The sequence below is a fragment of the Mobula hypostoma genome, chromosome 1 (assembly GCF_963921235.1).
Source record: "Mobula hypostoma chromosome 1, sMobHyp1.1, whole genome shotgun sequence".
Classification (NCBI taxonomy): Eukaryota; Metazoa; Chordata; class Chondrichthyes; order Myliobatiformes; family Myliobatidae; genus Mobula; species Mobula hypostoma.
In genome coordinates this window covers 220,186,011-220,203,790 of record NC_086097.1, presented here as the reverse complement: position 1 = coordinate 220,203,790, position 17,780 = coordinate 220,186,011, and the positions used below count along the sequence as shown (strand labels likewise).

Sequence of the window (17,780 nt, the reverse complement as noted above, 5' to 3'; positions counted from 1 at the left end):
AGGCACATGGAGGATGAAAAATCTGGAGGGCTATGTGGGAGGGAGGGAAGAGTTAGATTTATCTTAGAGTAGGTTAAAAGTCTGTACAATGCAGGTCGAAGTGCCTGCACTGTGGAGTCATGTTCTTTGTTCCATGTAACTAGTTTGGCAAGAGCAAAACATTTCCACTCTTGAGCACCCTAGTCAATATGTGGATATTAAAAGGCAGCGCAATTAGTTATCTGAAGGTTGACTGCACACGTAGAATTATTTGAGACTTCAAGGGAGGAAGGAAAAAGAGACTTCTAAAAGGTTTAGGAAACTCTGAGACACTTTGCCATCAATTTGGCAACATTCTTGCTTCCTAGTCACAAATGTACAGTATATGGTCCCACTCACTGCAGAACTTGAGCATGGGCACTACAAGATGATCAGAAAGAAGTTCTAAGATTAGATTGTTCTTAAGTATTTTACAAACCATGGGGTCTCAGTTACAAATTTTACTAAAGAAACAATGTAGCAAGTATCAACCTCCACTGGTGGTACCACAAGATTTTTATTATTATTTTCCCAAACAGATTAAGTTTAATATATAAAAGACCTCTGCCAATGTAACAATCCCCCTGTACAATCAGCTATAATTATGAGCAGTCATGTCAGAGTGAAAATAAAATCAATTAGACTTGGAGCGGGAAGTCACTCTGTTTTTGTACTGTACCTAATGGCAAGAACAGCACACCTTAGAGGATTCTGGATAACTCATTTAAAGTTAATTGCTTATGCTTGCCTGAAATAAATCTTTCAAAATGGACTTTTCATCCATACTCAGAATCAGAATCCTGTTTATTATCACAGTGTCATCCAGCACGTTGGATAATCAGTATCTCAGCACTGTGTATATTTGCATGTGACTCCTGTGTATTAGGTCATAGCAGATGCATTATATGGATACCAAAGGAAAAACTAGAAATACTGGAAATATTGGGCCGATAAAAATTTTTTAAAAAGTAGTGGGTAACATGCTGAATCTGAAAGAGAAAAATTGCATAAATATTTTAACTGTGGAATGTTAAAGCTCTACAAGCCCTTAGTTAGACCCCACTTGGAGTACTGCGTTCAATTCTGGTCACCTCACTACAGGAAGGATGTGGATACTATTGAGAGAGTGCAGAGGAGATTTAAAAGTATGTTGCCTGGATTGGAGCACATGCCTTACGAGAAGAGGTTGAGTGAACTTGGCCTTTTCTCCTTGGAATGATGGAGGATGAAAGGTGACCTGATAGAGGTGTATAAGATGATGAGAGGCATTGATTTTGTGGATAGGCAGAAGCTTTTTCCCAGGGCTGAAATGGCTAACATGAGGGGTTTTAGGGTACAAGGGGATGTCAGAGGCAAATTTTCACACAGAGTGGTGGGTGTGTGGAATGCACTGCCAGCAACAGTGGTAGAGGTGGATACAATAGGGCCTTTTAAGAAACTCTTAGAAAAATAGAGGGATATGCGGTAGGGAAATTCTAGGCAGTCTCTAGAGTAGGTTACATGGTCAACACAACATTGTGGGCCGAAGGGCCTGTAATGTGCTGTAGATTTCTATGTTCTATGTTCAGATTAAAGGAATCTACGCCATATACTCTGTGGCCAGTTTATTAGGTACACCTTCTCATTAATATATCTAACCAGCCAATTGCGTGGCAGCAACTTAATGCAGAAAACTATGCATACATGGTTAAGAGGTTGAGTTGTTTTCAGACCAGACATCAGAATGGGGAAGAAATGTGATCTGAGTGATGACAGGGTCAGTTGAGTATCTCAGAAACTGATCTCTTGGGATTTTCATGCGCAACCATTTTTAGAACTTATAGAGAATAACGCAAAGAACAAAAAACATCCAGAGAGCACCAGTTCTGTGGGTGAAAACACTTTGTTAATAAGAGGGGTCAGAGGAGAATGGCCAGACCATTTAAGCTGACAGGAAGGCAACAGTAACTCAAATAACTAAGCGTTATAACAGTGGTACGTCGAACAGCATCTCTGAATTTAATTTAACAATGTGTTAAACCTTGAAGTGGATGGACTACAACAGCAGAAGACCACAAACATACGCTATTAGGTACATCCAGTGTATTTAACTGTAGATCTTTTATCAACTCCAAGAGAGCTATATCAAACATATATGTAGCAGAGTTACTTTTAAAACTGGGAAATTAAAATGGGGTCGTCCCTTAGTTGGTAAATTTGTCCATCTGTCACTGTTATATCAGTGCCTCTGTTGTTAATATCTGGTTAAATTAACTTATTGAACCAATTTGATAACAATTTTATTTTGCTTGATTCTAAGACTTAATATATCCTTACCTAAGAGAAATAATTAGCTTGTTGACTCCAATGGCTTCCAATCTCACAATCTCTTAAAATTATTCAGACACTGAACTACTCAAATGTGCTGATTGTATCTGGTACAGAATACAGTAGAAAGTGCATTTTTTGTTCAGATAGTAGCTAAGGAAGGCACTGACTACTCATCTATCATTTGTCTACTTTATAACTGCCTTTCTTTATAAAATGCTAATGCTTACTGGTGCCTTGTCCATGTGCATTTTGCAAGAAAAATCAATGTTTATGCATAAATCTGGTGGCTAGTTGTTCTTGAGAGCATGAGAGCTGATATTGTACACTTTCAAAGTCAATATGTACACATTTTCCAGTGGGGATTACAAACTGGAACTTGGTTCATTTTTCTTTCCCCTAATGCAGTGGAGCTGAAATCAATTGCAGGGTCTAAGCTACTCCTGCTGAGATCAGCTCTCACCAAAGAATAGGCCAGTTTATTTTGCTGGTTAGTTCAATGTGACATTGGGTCATAACTTTACAAACTAGATCATCTGATGAACAATCGGTCTCCTGTATTGTATTGATATGGTTGCCCTCGCTCCTCTTTTTCTAAGTTGTGTGTACGATGTCCTATGGGTTCACAGTCCTGTTCACATCCCACTGGATTGCAACAGCATTTGACAAGTTTCCTCATTTTCCTGGAATGCAAAACTATGCGCTTCTTTTGCCTTCCCTCACCTTATAATCTTCACTAGTTTCTACGTCTTTCAGTTTTCAAAGACCTAATGACTACTCTGACCTAGAAAAGACAATCAAAGGAGAAGTTTTGGCCCTAGGCATTCGTTCTGTTGACAGCTGCCCACAGAGTTTTTGTTATCCTTTTGAGGTTTGCTGTCATTGGGTGTTTGATTTGGCCCTATGCCCTCTACAGGGAATTTGTGAATAGAACAAGCAATCAGAATGAATTATTCTGATTGCACAGAGACACCAAATATGAACTAGCCTATAAATTAGATTTAAAACCTATCAGATTATAAAAGTAAAAAAGAACTAAGAATGTATAACTAAAAATAATTTTTACAAATTTTGTATTTGTGTTTGACAGTCATCATCATCATCATAGCTTGTCACACCAGACAGCCAGCCACTCTAGTGTTGTTTGGTTGATGTTGAGCAGGTCAGTGTCAGCTAAATCAGGTGAGAGTGAGTAGTTGCACTGAACGTGTTCAATGTTCTGCACCCTTTCGCCACACTCACCGGATTCGCTGATCTTTAAACCCCGTTTCACCATATTGTCTCCCGTCCTTCAAGCTCTCTCTCTCTGTTGAGAGTGTACCACTCCCGTCTGGCAACATTTCTGTGGGATCTCGCACTGTATTGTTTGATGGGGTTCTGTTGCCAGAGGTCAATCCTGTATGTTCAGTGCAGTAGTTCTTCCACTGTGGCAAAGGTTTTCCTCGATTTTAAGCGGTTGGAAACTGGCACATGATGACATACTGGGTGCCGTGGATCCGAGTTCTGTTTGCCTTTTTCAGTTTTTGTTGAGTGTTCGTCCATCGTCGACGTCGATGAGGACCTGGACACCATTATGATAGTGTCGAGACTAGCGCGTGATTTGGATTTAAGTGAGGGAGAGTTGCGCAGCGTCAGCCTCACTCTCTCTTCCCAATTCCCATCTGGATCCAGCGGCAAGACAAGAGTCGAGACGGCTGGATATGGGACTAGGCTCAGTGGATGACCAGGACGTCTTCTGTGTCTTGTACTGCTCTATTGCCGAGACCGCCTTCTTCTAGACCATTGGACCTTCCATAGGTCTCGTCCGCTCAATCCGCCGGAGTCTGCCTTCACACGCTGGGATAGACAACTCCCCATCTCACCGAGGGTTTGAGACCCGTCGGCTACCCTCACCTGGCTTAGCCGGCTTGTCGAAGCCGTTGCCGGTTTTTTTTTGCTGTATTACTTCGGATCTCTGGGGGAGCAATGCCTGCAAGTCTGTAAATGATGTTAGTAGGTGTGGGGCGCAGTGTGCCCGTGATTATTCGGCAGGCTTCGTTAAGGACCGGATCTATTTTCTTCGCATGGGCTGATCTGCCCCACACAGGCCCACAGTAGATGCATAGCAGAGTGCTAGGGCAGTTGATCTAAGTGTGTGAGCATTAGCTCCTCATTTCGTGCCTGCTATTTTTTTCCAAGAGAGAGTAGCGAGAGTCAACTTCCCCTCGGAGTTTTTGGATGTGGGTGGCAAATGATAATGTGACAGTGATAATGCTTTATCATGTTAAACGTTCATTTACACCTAAAACACCAAGTCTAAAGGTTTCTGGCGTGTTTACCAATGGGTAAATAATGGAATTTTACCTGGATGTCAATGCTGAAGTACCGCTCGCACGCCACCTGGAAACGGGCAATTGGACAACTTTGCAGCTCCCACTCGGCGCATGTGCGGACTCCAGAAGTTGTCCTATTTACTCTGAAAGTGAGGGAGCATTGATTGGAACTACACATCACTTAAAGCAAAATTAACCCGTACGGTATTCTTTTCTATGAACATCGATCCTTTTAAATTAGGGGTAATCAAATCTGAAAAAATACCAAGAACGCTCTACAACTTGTTTCAAGGATAACCATTATTCTTAAAGCTCCTAAACTTCTGCGAATGAGAATTTATCAAGGAGTGGGGTGGGGTGGGTGAGGATTTATCACGCAGACACAGGAGCGTAACACGTATACTACTTTTTGAAATAAAAATACTGATGATTATTTTGAGCAGTAGTGAAACGGTGTCCGAATTATTTTCAGCCGCATGCCAACATATGTTCCAGATCTTCTACTCACGGGATAATCGAATCAAGCGTTTGTGTTTCATTTTAATGGAAATTACTTTGCGAATAAATTTGCCATTGTACTAGACATAGATTTCTTCACGCTTATTAAAACCGCGGAATGTGATGGCGGTTTTTGCTTGAGTGCTTGTAGTCACCCCGGGTTACGAACCTGCGGAGAATTAGGCTTGCATTTAGTTTCTTTCAAAAAAATTGTAATTATAATGTCGAGTTGGGGATGCGGGGCATCTGTCTGATATGCTTGTCCTATGTAGCATCCGGCGTGCCACGAAACACAATTCATTCATAAATAATAGCCGAGAGGAACAAAGCGCAATACCCAACCACGCTTATGTGGGGCGCCCGCATCAGCCTGTGGTGGCAGTGACAGGCAGCGTTCGTCCGCCTGGGGAACGCTGCGCAAACTCCATTGTCCACATTGCACCCTCCCCCACCACCCAACATCTACAACCCTCCCACTCTGAGTGCGTTTGAGGGTAGTTAATGATAATCTCGCCTGGCCACCGGTCGAAGCTCTCCTGCATAGTGCACAGACGATGGAGCCGGCGACAGCTCAGCAGCCCGGCAGCTCCGGCCACCCGCTGCGGTACCGGTGAGAAGAAAGCAGCCAGTGCCGGTCCGCCATGAGCAGCCAGTCGGTCCGCCTGCCCGCACCGCGCCGCCAGTTGTCACTCAGTGCCCCGGCGCCGGGCACACACCGGCTCCAACCTCCAAACCGCTGCTCGCTGCTCCCCGCTGTCCCGACTCGCCTGGCGATCCAGGAGCCTTGATTCTTCCCTGTCGACGGGGAGGAGTGTAGACAGAGCGAGAATCGTCGCCGGCAGCAGCGGGGAGCGAGGATGGCTTCGGCCGGCTCGCTGCGGGAAGATGCCGCTCAGCTCCGCGGACAGGAACCGGCGCCCAGTCAGTCCAGAAGTTTGCCGGCGTTGAACGGCCCTTATGATTGGTCCCTGGGAGTCGGCCAGCCCGGGTCGCCGACTGCCAGGGGCGCTAACTTGGCCGCGGTTACAGCCCGCACCCCGGGCAGCGGCAGCTGTGCAACGACGCCGGGGTGGAAGGACAGCCGGTGCCGGGTGCTCAGCGACTCCCGTTGTTTCCTGGCGTGTATGTGTTGCCTGACCTTCATCCAGTCGCTCATGGTGTCCGGCTACCTCAGCAGCGTCATCACCACCATCGAGAAGCGCTACAACCTGAAGAGCTCCGAGTCCGGTCTCCTAGTAAGCTGCTTCGATATCGGCAGCCTGCTGGTGGTGGTCTTCATCAGCTACTTCGGGGGTCGGGGTCGGAGACCCCGCTGGCTGGCCGTGGGCGGCTTCCTCATCGCCGTCGGAGCCGCTCTCTTCACTCTCCCTCACTTCATCTCTCCCGCTTACGAGATCCAGGAGCTGAACACGACCTCGTCCGGGCAGGGTTTATGCAGCGCCAGCAATGGCACCGGCGCCAGAGACTCGGGGTCTGGCTGCGCGGGCAGACACTCCTCCGGCCGACAGCACTCACTCTATGTGGCTCTTTTTGTCTGCGCCCAGCTGCTCATCGGCGTGGGCTCAACCCCCATTTACACGCTGGGGCCCACATATTTGGACGACAACGTCAAAGCTGAGAACGCATCCCTCTACTTGGGTAAGTGAGAATTTACAGCAGTCACCTGCCAACTTCAGCAGTAAGAGTAAACCTTTAACTTGTATTGAGGCGGATAACGTACTGAATTTTAAATGCGAACTAAACCGAAACCCAATTTCATCGCTATTCAATATCATTGTATTCTCTCTTCGTATTTTAATAGTTCAAAACTGATTTGTAATTCTCTACGACTGTAGTACAAGTTCTTTTTTGTTGTGTAAATATCACAAGATTATTACTTAGTGGTATCTTTCTGACTGCTCTTATCAGATGTACAAAAGGGTGTATAAATAAACACTGTAATTTCATTGAATAATTTGGAAGGAATGATATTTAAGGAATCTATTGATCATTTCATATTTGATTCAAAGATTGTTGCGTAAGGCTGAATTATTTACTCAACAGCAAGCTATTGGCACTGATCTGTTAATTAACATAAATTCTGTAAGAATGCACACATAATCATGATAGCTTAGAATATAGACTAAACATAGCTTAGATTCCGATGTTTGATATTTTAACAGTATCATGAATGCCAAAACAAATTTATAGAAAAGATACTACACTGAAAATACCACCAGTCCTGTTCAATACTGTACCAGGAATATATTAAATAATTAAATAGTTGAACATTCTTCTGTTATTTAATGCTGATCATAATTGTAGTTTGAGCTACTCATTCAGTTGACAGATTCTGGTGCAAACTTGTGCTAGGAGTCTTGAATAAAAAAGAATGGTCTTGGTTATTAATTTGATATTTTGATTATCAAAAGTTACATGGTATCTGATATGTTGCAGAAATAACCTTGATAATGTTCAAAGAATAATATTGCTTCACTCATTCTTGGTAAATTCTGAAACACTGACAGAAATTTGTTTGTGAATTTGTGAAGGCTAAAATTAACCAGGTAATACAGGCCATTTGTTTAGCAGAAGTACATTTCATTAATGAGTCCTTGTTCATCTTTCAGCAGTCAAGTAATATTGAGGGGTTCCTTGGAGGAAGTTGCTTGTGAGCAGAGAAGTGGTATCTCACTTTAGAAGGGAAAATTGAAGGACTATAAGATGATTTTTAATAAAATATAGAGATTGATCATTTGTAATGTTAGTGTACAGACTGCAAACTAAGATCATTTTCTCTCAATTTTAAGTCTGAAAATGTTTCATAAATCTAGATTTCAAACTCTAGAGTACTTAAAGGAATTTATGACACTGGTGAAGTGTTGCCCTTTATACCTGCTCTTAGAACTAGTGTCAGTAGTGATTCACCTATTGAAGCTGATAATCACACTATTTTAATACTTGGATGGCTCAGGGACAGGAATGGTTACTTCAAGTGCCGGGTTTTAGATGTTTCAGAAAGGACAGGGAGGGAGGAAAAAGAGGCTGCAGAAAAGGTGGACGTCATGGAGGGATTGTCTACGGAGTCTCTGTCGGTGGAGGTAAGGAACAGGAAGGGGTCAATAACTTTACTGGGTGTCTTTTATAGGCCGCCCAATAGTAACAGGGATATCGAGGAGCAGATAGGGAAACAGATCCTGGAAAGGTGTAATAATAACAGAGTTGTCGTGATGGGAGATTTTAATTTCCCAAATATTGATTGGCATCTCCCTAGAGCAAGGGGTTTAGGTGGGGTGGAGTTTGTTAGGTGTGTTCAGGAAGTTTCCTGACACAATATGTAGATAAGCCGACAAGAGGAGAGGCTGGGCTTGATTTGGTATTGGGAAATGAACCTGGTCAGGTGTCAGATCTCTCAGTGGGAGAGCATTTTGGAGATAGTGATCATAATTCTATCTCCTTTACAATAGCATTGGAGAGAGATAGGAACAGACAAGTTAGAAAAGCGTTTAATTGGACTAAGGGGAATTATGAGGCTATCAGGCAGGAACTTGGAAGCACAAATTGGAAACAGATGTTCTCAGGGAAAAGTACAGAAGAAATGTGGCAAATGTTCAGGGGATATTTGTGTGGAGTTCTGCATAGGTACATTCCAATGAGACAGGGAAGTTATGGTAGGGTACAGGAACCGTGGTGTACAAAGGCTGTAGTAAATCTAGACAAGAAGAAAAGCCTACAAAAGGTTCAGAGAGCTAGGTAATGTTAGAGATCTAGAAGATTATAAGGCTAATAAGGAAGCAGCTTAAGAAGGAAATTAGGAGAGCCAGTAGGGACCATAAGAAGGCCTTGGCGGGCAGGATTAAGGAAAACTGGAAGGCATTCTACAAGTATGTGGAGAGCAAGAGGATAAGATGTGAGAGAATAGGACCTATCAAGTGTGACAGTGGGAAAGTGTGTTTGGAACCGGAGGAAATAGCAGAGGTACTTAATGAATACTTTTACTTCAGTATTCACTATGGAAAAGGATCTTGGTAATTGTAGTGATGACTTTCAGCAGACTGAAAGCTCAAGCATGTAGATATGAAGAAATAAGATGTGCTGGAGCTTTCGGAAAGCATCAAGTTGGATAAGTCACCGGGACCAGATGAGATGTACCCCAGGCTACTGTGGGAGGCAAGCGAGGAGATTGCTGAGCCTCTGGCGATGATCATTGCTTCAATAATGGGGCCAGGAGAGGTTCCGGAAGATTGGAGGGTTGCGGATGTTGTTCTCTTATTCAAGAAAGGGAATAGAGATAGCCCAGGAAATGATAGACCCGTGAGTCTCACTTCAGTGGTTGGTAAGTTGATGGAGAAGATCCTGAGAGGCAAGATTTATGAACATTTAGAGAGGCAAAATATGATTAGGAATAGTCAGCATGGCTTTGTGAAAGGCAGGTCATGCCTTACAAGCCTGATTGAATTTTTTGAGGATGTGACTAAACACATTGATGAAAATAGAGCCGTTGATGTAGTGTATATGGATTTCAGCAAAGCATTTGACAAGATACCGCATGCAAGGCTTATTGAGAAGTAAGGGGGTATGGGATCCAAGGGGACATTGCTTTGTGAATCCAGAACTGGCTTGCCCACAGAAGGCAAAGAGTGGTTGTAGATGGGTCATATTCTACGTGGAGGTTGGTCACCAGTGGTGTGCCTCAGGGATCTGTTCTGGGACCCTTACTCTTCGTGATTTTTATAAATGACCTGGATGAGGAAGTGGAGGGATGGGTTAGTAAGTTTGCTGATGACACAAAGGTTGGAGGTGTTGCGGATAGTGTGGAGGGCTGTCACAGGTTACAGCGGGACATTGATAGGATGCAAAATTGGGCTGAAAAGTGGCAGATGGAGTTCAACCCAGATAAGTGTGAAGTGGTTCATTTTGGTTGGTCAAATATGATGGCAGAATATAGTATTAATGGTAAGACTATTGGCAGGGTGGAGGATCAGAGGGATCTTGGGGTCCGAGTCCACAGGATGCTCAAAGCAGCTGCACAGGTTAACTCTGTGGTTAAGAAGGCATACAGTGTATTAGCCTTCATCAATTGTGGAATTGAATTTAGGAGCCGAGAGGTAATGTTGCAGTTATGTAGGACCCTGGTCAGACCCCACTTGGAGTACTGTGCTGAGTTTTGGTTGCCTCACTACAGGAAGGATGTGGAAGCCATAGAAAGAGTGCAGAGGAGATTTACAAGGATGTTGCCTGGATTGGGGAGCATGCCTTAAGAAAACAGGTTGAGTGAACTTGACCTTTTCTCCTTGGAGTGACGGAGGATGAGAGGTGAACTGATAGAGGTGTAATATATGATGAGAAGCATTAATCATGTGGATAGTCAGAGGCTTTTTCCCAGGGCTGAAATGGTTGCCACAAGAGGACACAGGTTTAAGGTGCTGGGGAGTAGGTACAGAAGAGATGTCCGGGGTAAGTTTTTTTTTTACGCAGAGGGTGGTGAGTGCGTGGAATGGGCTGCTGGCAATGGTGGTGGAGGCAGATATGATAGGGTCTTTTAAGAGACTTTTGGATAGGTACATGGAGCTCAGAAAAATAGAGGGCTATAGGTAAGCCTAGTAATTTCTAAGGTAGGGATATGTTTGGCACAACTTTGTGGGCCGAAGGGCCTGTATTGTGCTGTAGGTTTTCTATGTTTCTAAATGTTATGTGTTGAAACTGTATTGGTTTTGTATTTGGGAAGGTAGATTTTACATGCTGATTGTTGTACAGTATGAAAGATTAAGTCATTGAACTGTACTTGCACGATGAAAAAATAGATGACATCCTCTTCTGCAGGTCAGGGAGTTCCAACTGGTAGGACTTTATAATATCACAGGAAGAACATATGTTGCACTGAATTCAGTACAGAAGTTTGTATGTCTAAGATCCAATGCTATTCTGTTTGTATTTAATTTATCTAAATATTTGTGCCCACAAAACCAGGCGAGTCAACCACTGTTAATAATTGTGATATAAATCAGCAATTGTCAGTAAAGCCACAGAGAAATGACTTACTAGATAATGCAATATTTTCCTCTGTCTAAACTAGTTATTTTCTGTATTATATACAACCTGCTATGGATTTTTCTTCCTGTGACAGAAAATGTGCCATTCCCCTTTAAACTATTAAAAAAAATCATTATTTTCTGTCTCGTTTGTGAGGGACAGAACAGCTGTAGGTGTAAGTCTTTGTGGGACATAGATGCTTATAACAGCTGAGAAATTTCTCTAGCCTGAACAGGCAAAGCAATACAGATGAAAAATCAGGGCTCAGAGTCCTATACTGTTGTTGGTACAAATCATACAGAAGAAAGACCATCTTTTGTTTCTTGGAAAAGACTGGTTATCACTAGCACTGTACTAATGTATAATCTGGCCAACAAAAAACAATTATCAACAGTAGAATAGTTGGACAAAATGTATATGAAGAAGCAGGCATTAATGAAAATGGCTTGGATTTACATATATTTTCTTTGTAATTATAAGTAATTATGTTAGCAGCAAAACTAGGTTAATTGCCTAGATATGTATTAAATACACATTTGCTGTCACTACAAATAAATTTGCATTCCTTTTAGGGATTGCCCATATCTTTGTTTGGTTTAAAGGGAATGATTGTTTCATTACTTGATTGCTTTGAATAATTCTTTGATTTTATTGATATTTGTAAGGAAGTAGTAATTGGTGAACAGAACAGTATTCGATATTTTCTCCCGTCCTAGTTTAATAAGCTACTTTGTCTTTTGATGCATTCATTATAGCGTATGCAATATTCAGTGTATTATCAGGAACGCAGCTCTCAAAGATGGTGAAGGTAAAAAATGGGTTTTTAGCAGATTCTATCCAGTTAAATAGATCAAACTTACAATTTGTAATGATTAGTTAACATAGAAACATAGAAAACCTGCAGCACAATACAAGCCCTTTGGCCCACAAAGCTGTGCCAAACATGCCCTTACCTAAGAAATCACCTAGAGTTACCCATAGCCCTCTATTTTTCTGAGCTCCATATACCTGTTCAGGAGTGTAAGATATATTTCTAAATACAAGGGATGGTAAAGGTTCTGAAATCCTACAGTTGGCAATTGATGAAATGCCAAAGTTTTTATTTGATTTGATGCAAAACAATGCAATTTTCTGTATCTTTCAATGTACCTGTGACAAATAAAGGTAATCTCTGTCTTTAATCTCTCTCTAATTTTAAATCTCAGACTGATAGACCAAATGCTGTTGATGATCAAATGCTATTAAGGCATCGTGGAACAGAGCAGTATACTGGAATTAAATCATTAATCAACCATAATCATATTGAATGACTGATCAGGTTTGAGAGGCAAAATGCACGTGTTCGTGTGCTCCATTGAAAATATTGGAAGCACTCCAGCAATCAAAAGTGATACTAACTTTTACTTCTTTTAAAAACTTGTGAGGTGGTGAGGAAATATGTTTTGAGACTATTTCCCATGTTTTCAGGTTAAGTTCTGTTTAAACAATTATTGGAACAGAGAAGACAGATGTGCTATTTGATATCCAGAAAGGGACTGGTGGGAAAGCAGTCTGCAAATCCTCTTTGTCTATATCCAAAACTATAGTTGGTGCTTCAGTGTTCTTCAGGAATGCTAATTTAACAGCAGAAGTGCAACAATGTAAAGTTAAATGTTTATTTCACAACTATCATAATGTAGAACTAAAGGAGAAAGTGGGATCTTTGCTAACGTTAATAGCCTAGAGACACTAAAGACATAAATACTTTCATATTTTGACTTTATCATGTTTCAGATTATATAACATGCCTCAATGGAATGTAGTTTGTAAAATCAAAAAGAAAACTAGTGACCTAGCAATTCTATCACATAATGCAGTGCTATATGACTGAACTTCATTCAGTACAAGACTGGTCACTTGTCTTTCATTAAGTTTGTGGTTTTGCTTTAGAGTCCTCAGGACATATGACTTGGTAATGAATGGAGGCACCTGCGTGTGTGGAATATCTTAACATGCAGCACATATCAGGATATTACTTGCGTGGACTCTAGGAATGAGAAGAGGTTGCATCTAATTCCACTTTAAATTTAAAAGAAGTTACTCATTCTGGCTTTCCAGTGGGAGCAGATTAAAATGGCAAAGAATGTGAAGTCACATGGTACAGAATCTCAGAAGGACAGGAAGGAAGCAATAATAGTTGTACATATTAAGGACCCATCTTGGTCAGAATTTTTTTATTGTATGGGCGGGCAGCTGAGAAGCAAGGATTTTAGAATGGTGTAATAAGGTCAGAGGAAGAGTAGGGCAAATAGGAGCAGGTAGCCACTGCAACGGTATGGACCGGACAAGTGTTCAAAGGTGCAGCCAGGCAGGGAAGCATCCATTAGGAGTAAAGCATTACCATTAATCTCCAGGGTTTCCTGGCAAGATCACCATGTCAAAGCAGCCATTCACAGTTTACAACTGAATGAGCATTCTGCAGAGAATTGTGGCAAGAGATAGAATTGTTAGATCTGTTGGATGTCATCTCCTCAATAGCTACACATACATAGGATCACATAATACAATGCGCAGAGAAATGAGCCACTCATCCCTACCATTTTATTCCAGTATATTTGCTGTATATGAGCCTCCTCCCACCTCCCTTCACCTACGTTGCTCAGCATAACCCTCTATCCTTTCCTTGTTTGACATCGTTTACTGTCTTAAGGGGATGCCTTCTACTTATACTTTCTTACAAATTCAACTAGTCTCTGCATTCTCTCTACCAAAACCCTTCATAATTTCAAAGCCCTCATGTTTACCCATTGTTTCTGAAGAGAAAGATGATTGTCTGTTCACACGTTTTGATATTTATACCCACATATTTCAAATGTTGTTTGCATAAACCTGTTCTGCCATCCTTCCAGTATCTCTATGTCCTTTTTATAAAAGGACAACCAGAAGTACATAAAAGCTCTGTTACAGGTAGAGATCACAAACTGGACAGAGGAAAAGATTGAAGGATAATTCTTAAAGGCTTTTTACAGAAAACAAAAAACACAACATTCCCATTGACTCTTGGGCGTGTCTGGCTAAATGAAGAAGAAACATCTGTGATTGTACAAGAACCTTCTGTCCATACGTTGGGAACGTAAGTGACAGAAGGAGCTCACCACCTTATCAACTACCCTTCAGTCAGCCCAAGCAGGGAGCTTTGCAAACCTGTGGAAAAGTCTAGTGTTACAACTTTGGCCTCTTCAGAGCCAAAGAGCAGACAGGTTTTCCGAAATCCTAAGGGACTGGGCAAAAGGAAGAAGCAGTATTCCAAGGCTGCATGCAAATTTTGTGCAGCTTACCTACTTTTCAGTTCCATTTCTCTAAAAATAAACTTCAATGCTTTGTTTACTTTCTTTATGGCTTGCTGATCTCTGGCACATTTTAATAACTGATGCCTTTGTGCTACAGTCTTCCTGTGTTCCTCTGCACCAACTCGATTCGCATCCAGTAATGTGATCTACCTATTCTTCTTTCTAAAATGTACTGTTATCTGTACTGAACTTCGTTTGGCCATTCTGCAAGTTTACTAATGCCATTTTTTTTGCAGTCCTCTTCACTAGTGACTGTCTGACAGTTAACCCAAACTTGTAATTGATCTCATTTACAAATTTAGTTGATATTTTGATTTTATGTTTAAAAATTATATAATGTAAGTTCTGAACAGCAGCAGTTCCAACACTGATCCTTGAAGAGCATTACCAATCTTTATTCCTTTTAGTGCTCTTTTTTTTCTTCTTGTTTTATTTTAAGGAATATTTCTAAACTCTTAAGAAGGTAAGGTAAGAGGCCAGAGTGGGGAACAAGAGGGAAGGGGGAAGGAAAAAAAAAACAGAAGAAGAAATCAATGTTCATGCTGTTAGACTGGAGGTTATCTAGATGGAATATGAGGTGCTGCTTCTCTACCCTGAGAGTGGCCTCATCCTGGCAGAAGAGGAGGCCATGTAACGACATGTCAGAATGGGAATAGGAATTAAAATGGTTTGTCACTGAGAAATTCCACTTTCGGCAGATGGAGCAGAGGTGCTCAACAAAGCCCTCCCCCCAATTTCTGTCTGGTCTCACCAATGTAGAGAAGGCTGCATTGGGAACACTGGATACAATAGACGACCCCAAGAGATTTGTAGCTGAATTGTTGCCTCACTTGGAACTACTTTTTGGGGCCCTTAATGGAGGTGAGGGAGGAGGTGAATGAACAAGTGTATTATTTTTGTTTCCTTCCCTTTTCATCTATTCCCAATTCTGGCCTCTTAAATCTTTTCCTCACCTCCCCTGGTGCTCCTCCTCCTTCCTGTTCTCCCATGGTCCACTCTCCAATTCTATCAGATTCCCTCTTTTCCAGCTCTTTACCTTTCCCACCCACCTGGATTCACCTATCACCTTCTAGTTTGTCCCCCTTCACCTCCCCCGACCTTTTTATTCTGGTGTTTTCTGCCTACTTTTCCAGTCCTGATGAAGTGTCTCAACTGAAACGTCAATGATTTATTAATTTCTATAGATGCTGCCTAATCTCCTCCAGCATTTTTTTTTCTCTGTTGCTCTGGATTTCTGGCATCTGCAGAATCTCTTGTGTTTACACGATTTCTGTGATTAGTTGATCTGGATTGCCTTCTAAGGAATCATTTTTTATACTTAAAATTGGAAATACAAAGTGGTTGGGAACAATACTTTTGAAAGAATGAGGATAATACTTGGTGGGTGCCTAATAAGTTATGGCAATTATGTACAGTGCACTGCAGCAAAGTATTGTAGCACCTCTTGAACATCAATAAATGTGAAGTGAATTTCGAGATCACTGATCAATAGAAAGGGCATTTGGCCAAACAGCGGTCCTTATTGGATACTGGAAATTGTCTAATATAACATCTCAATCCAAGTATCATGACTTACTGCTTTTTCCCTTCAACCAAGTTGTCGATATGTTATCACTGCCTCCAGATTAGGCAGAGAAATCTTGTGTGCAATACCTCTTTAAAAGCTTTTCTGAAAATTCATTGATATTTTAGTGTCTTTTTCAAAGGAAACAATTGGAATTCCAAGGCATGACTTATTTTAATATGATGACCCTGACAGAGAACTCTTGCCATAGATAGGTACATGGGACAGATATATGAAAGCTTTTAAAGAAACATGGTTAAGGGATGTGCAGGGTTGGTAACTTAATGTTCTGGAGTCCAGATGCTACCAGTGTGATAAGGGTGGAGGTAAGAGAGAAGTGGGACTGCATTTTTGAGTAAGGTGAGCATAACAAGAATACTTGGGATGTTCCTGAAATTGACGCTATATGGGTGAAACTTAGGGAGTGATCATTTTGAGGTTGTACTTTAGGCCCCTCAACAATCAGTGTGAATTAGAGGAATAAATATGTAGGGAGATTGCAGAAAGCTGAAAGAATAATAGGGTTGTAATAGATTTAGATTATGAAGACACGCAGTCCTCTTTTATTGTCATTTAGTAATGCATGCATTAAGAAATGATACAGTATTTCCTCCGGTGTGATATCACAAAACACAGGACAGACCAAGACTGAAAAAACTAACAAAACTACATAATTATAACATATAGTTACAACAGAGCAACAATACCATAACTTGATGAAGAATTCCATGAGCACAGTAAAAAGTTCAAAGTCTCTCAAATGTCCCACATCTCACGCAGACGGGAGAAGGAAGAAAAACTCTCCCTGCCATGCCCGACCACAGTCTGACTCTGAGTCATCTGAAAACTTAAGTACTGAGCACCATCTGTCTGAACGATTTGAACTCAGCCTCGGTCACCAGCAGCAGGCAAAGCCGGGGATTTTGAGGCCTTCCCTCCGGAAGATTCCCAACTGCACAGTAACAACAGCAGCGAACTGGCGTTTCAGAAATTTCTCCAGATGTTCCTCTGTGCTTTCACGTCAATCTCCATCAAATCAGAATTGTCCACGGCCCCTATTTAACGGATGCGATAACATTTTTCACTGGAAGGCTGCGCATGCGTGGTGCGCTGCTCTCTCTCTCCTTCTGCCGTTTTAACTTCCCAGATATCGACTGTGGGTGGCTAGGTGGAGGTACGTCTCTACCAAAGCAGGTGTAAAGCGCTCCTTCCCTCCGCTAGTCTGCCGGTTACCATTGGACAAGGTGTACCACCTACTTAGCCAACCTGATCAAGGTCACGTGAAGGGATGGGAGCAAGTGGAAGGGCATTCAGGACATCAGCAACCACAGGACATCACCTGCCTGTGCTGGTGATGCTTCCCTCCCAGATGTGTTGAACAACTTCTACGCTCGTTTTGAGGTGGAAAATGACGTGGTGGTGAGGAAGACCACTCCTCCTCCTCAGGTGCTGTGTCTTACTGTGGCCAGTGTGAGGAAAACTCTATGCAGGGTCAACCCATGGAAGGCTGCTGGACCAGACAATATTCCTGGCAGAGTGCTCAGAGGATGTGCAGACCAGCTGGCAGATATTCTCACTGACATCTTCAACACCTCCCTGAGTAGCGCCGTCATTCCAACGTGCTTCAAGGCCGCCACCATCGTCCCCGTGCCGAAGAAGTCTTCAGTGTCCTGCCTCAACGGCTACTGTCCCGTTGCTCTCACATCCATAAGTGTTTCGAGAGGCTCGTCATGAGGCACA

The 17,780-nt window shown here is 42.1% G+C and overlaps 1 protein-coding gene and 1 long non-coding RNA gene across 5 annotated transcripts in view; one reads left to right on the top strand and one right to left on the bottom strand.

Annotated features, from left to right (window-relative positions):
• Positions 1-5,549, bottom strand: part of LOC134355191 (uncharacterized) — an 81,126-nt gene extending 75,577 nt beyond the window's left edge. For both annotated transcript variants that reach the window (XR_010019976.1, XR_010019977.1), the window contains exon 1: positions 4,669-5,549. This is a non-coding gene — a long non-coding RNA (uncharacterized LOC134355191). The remainder of the gene's footprint in view (positions 1-4,668) is intronic.
• Positions 5,550-5,650: 101 nt separating this feature from the next.
• LOC134355164 (solute carrier organic anion transporter family member 5A1) overlaps positions 5,651-17,780 on the top strand; it is a 220,422-nt gene continuing 208,292 nt past the window's right edge. For all 3 annotated transcript variants that reach the window (XR_010019969.1, XM_063064955.1, XM_063064944.1), the window contains exon 1: positions 5,651-6,773. Coding sequence is in view for 2 of the 3 variants with exons in the window: in XM_063064955.1 (XP_062921025.1) it covers positions 5,993-6,773 (781 nt within the window). In the remaining variant the exon portion in view is untranslated. The remainder of the gene's footprint in view (positions 6,774-17,780) is intronic.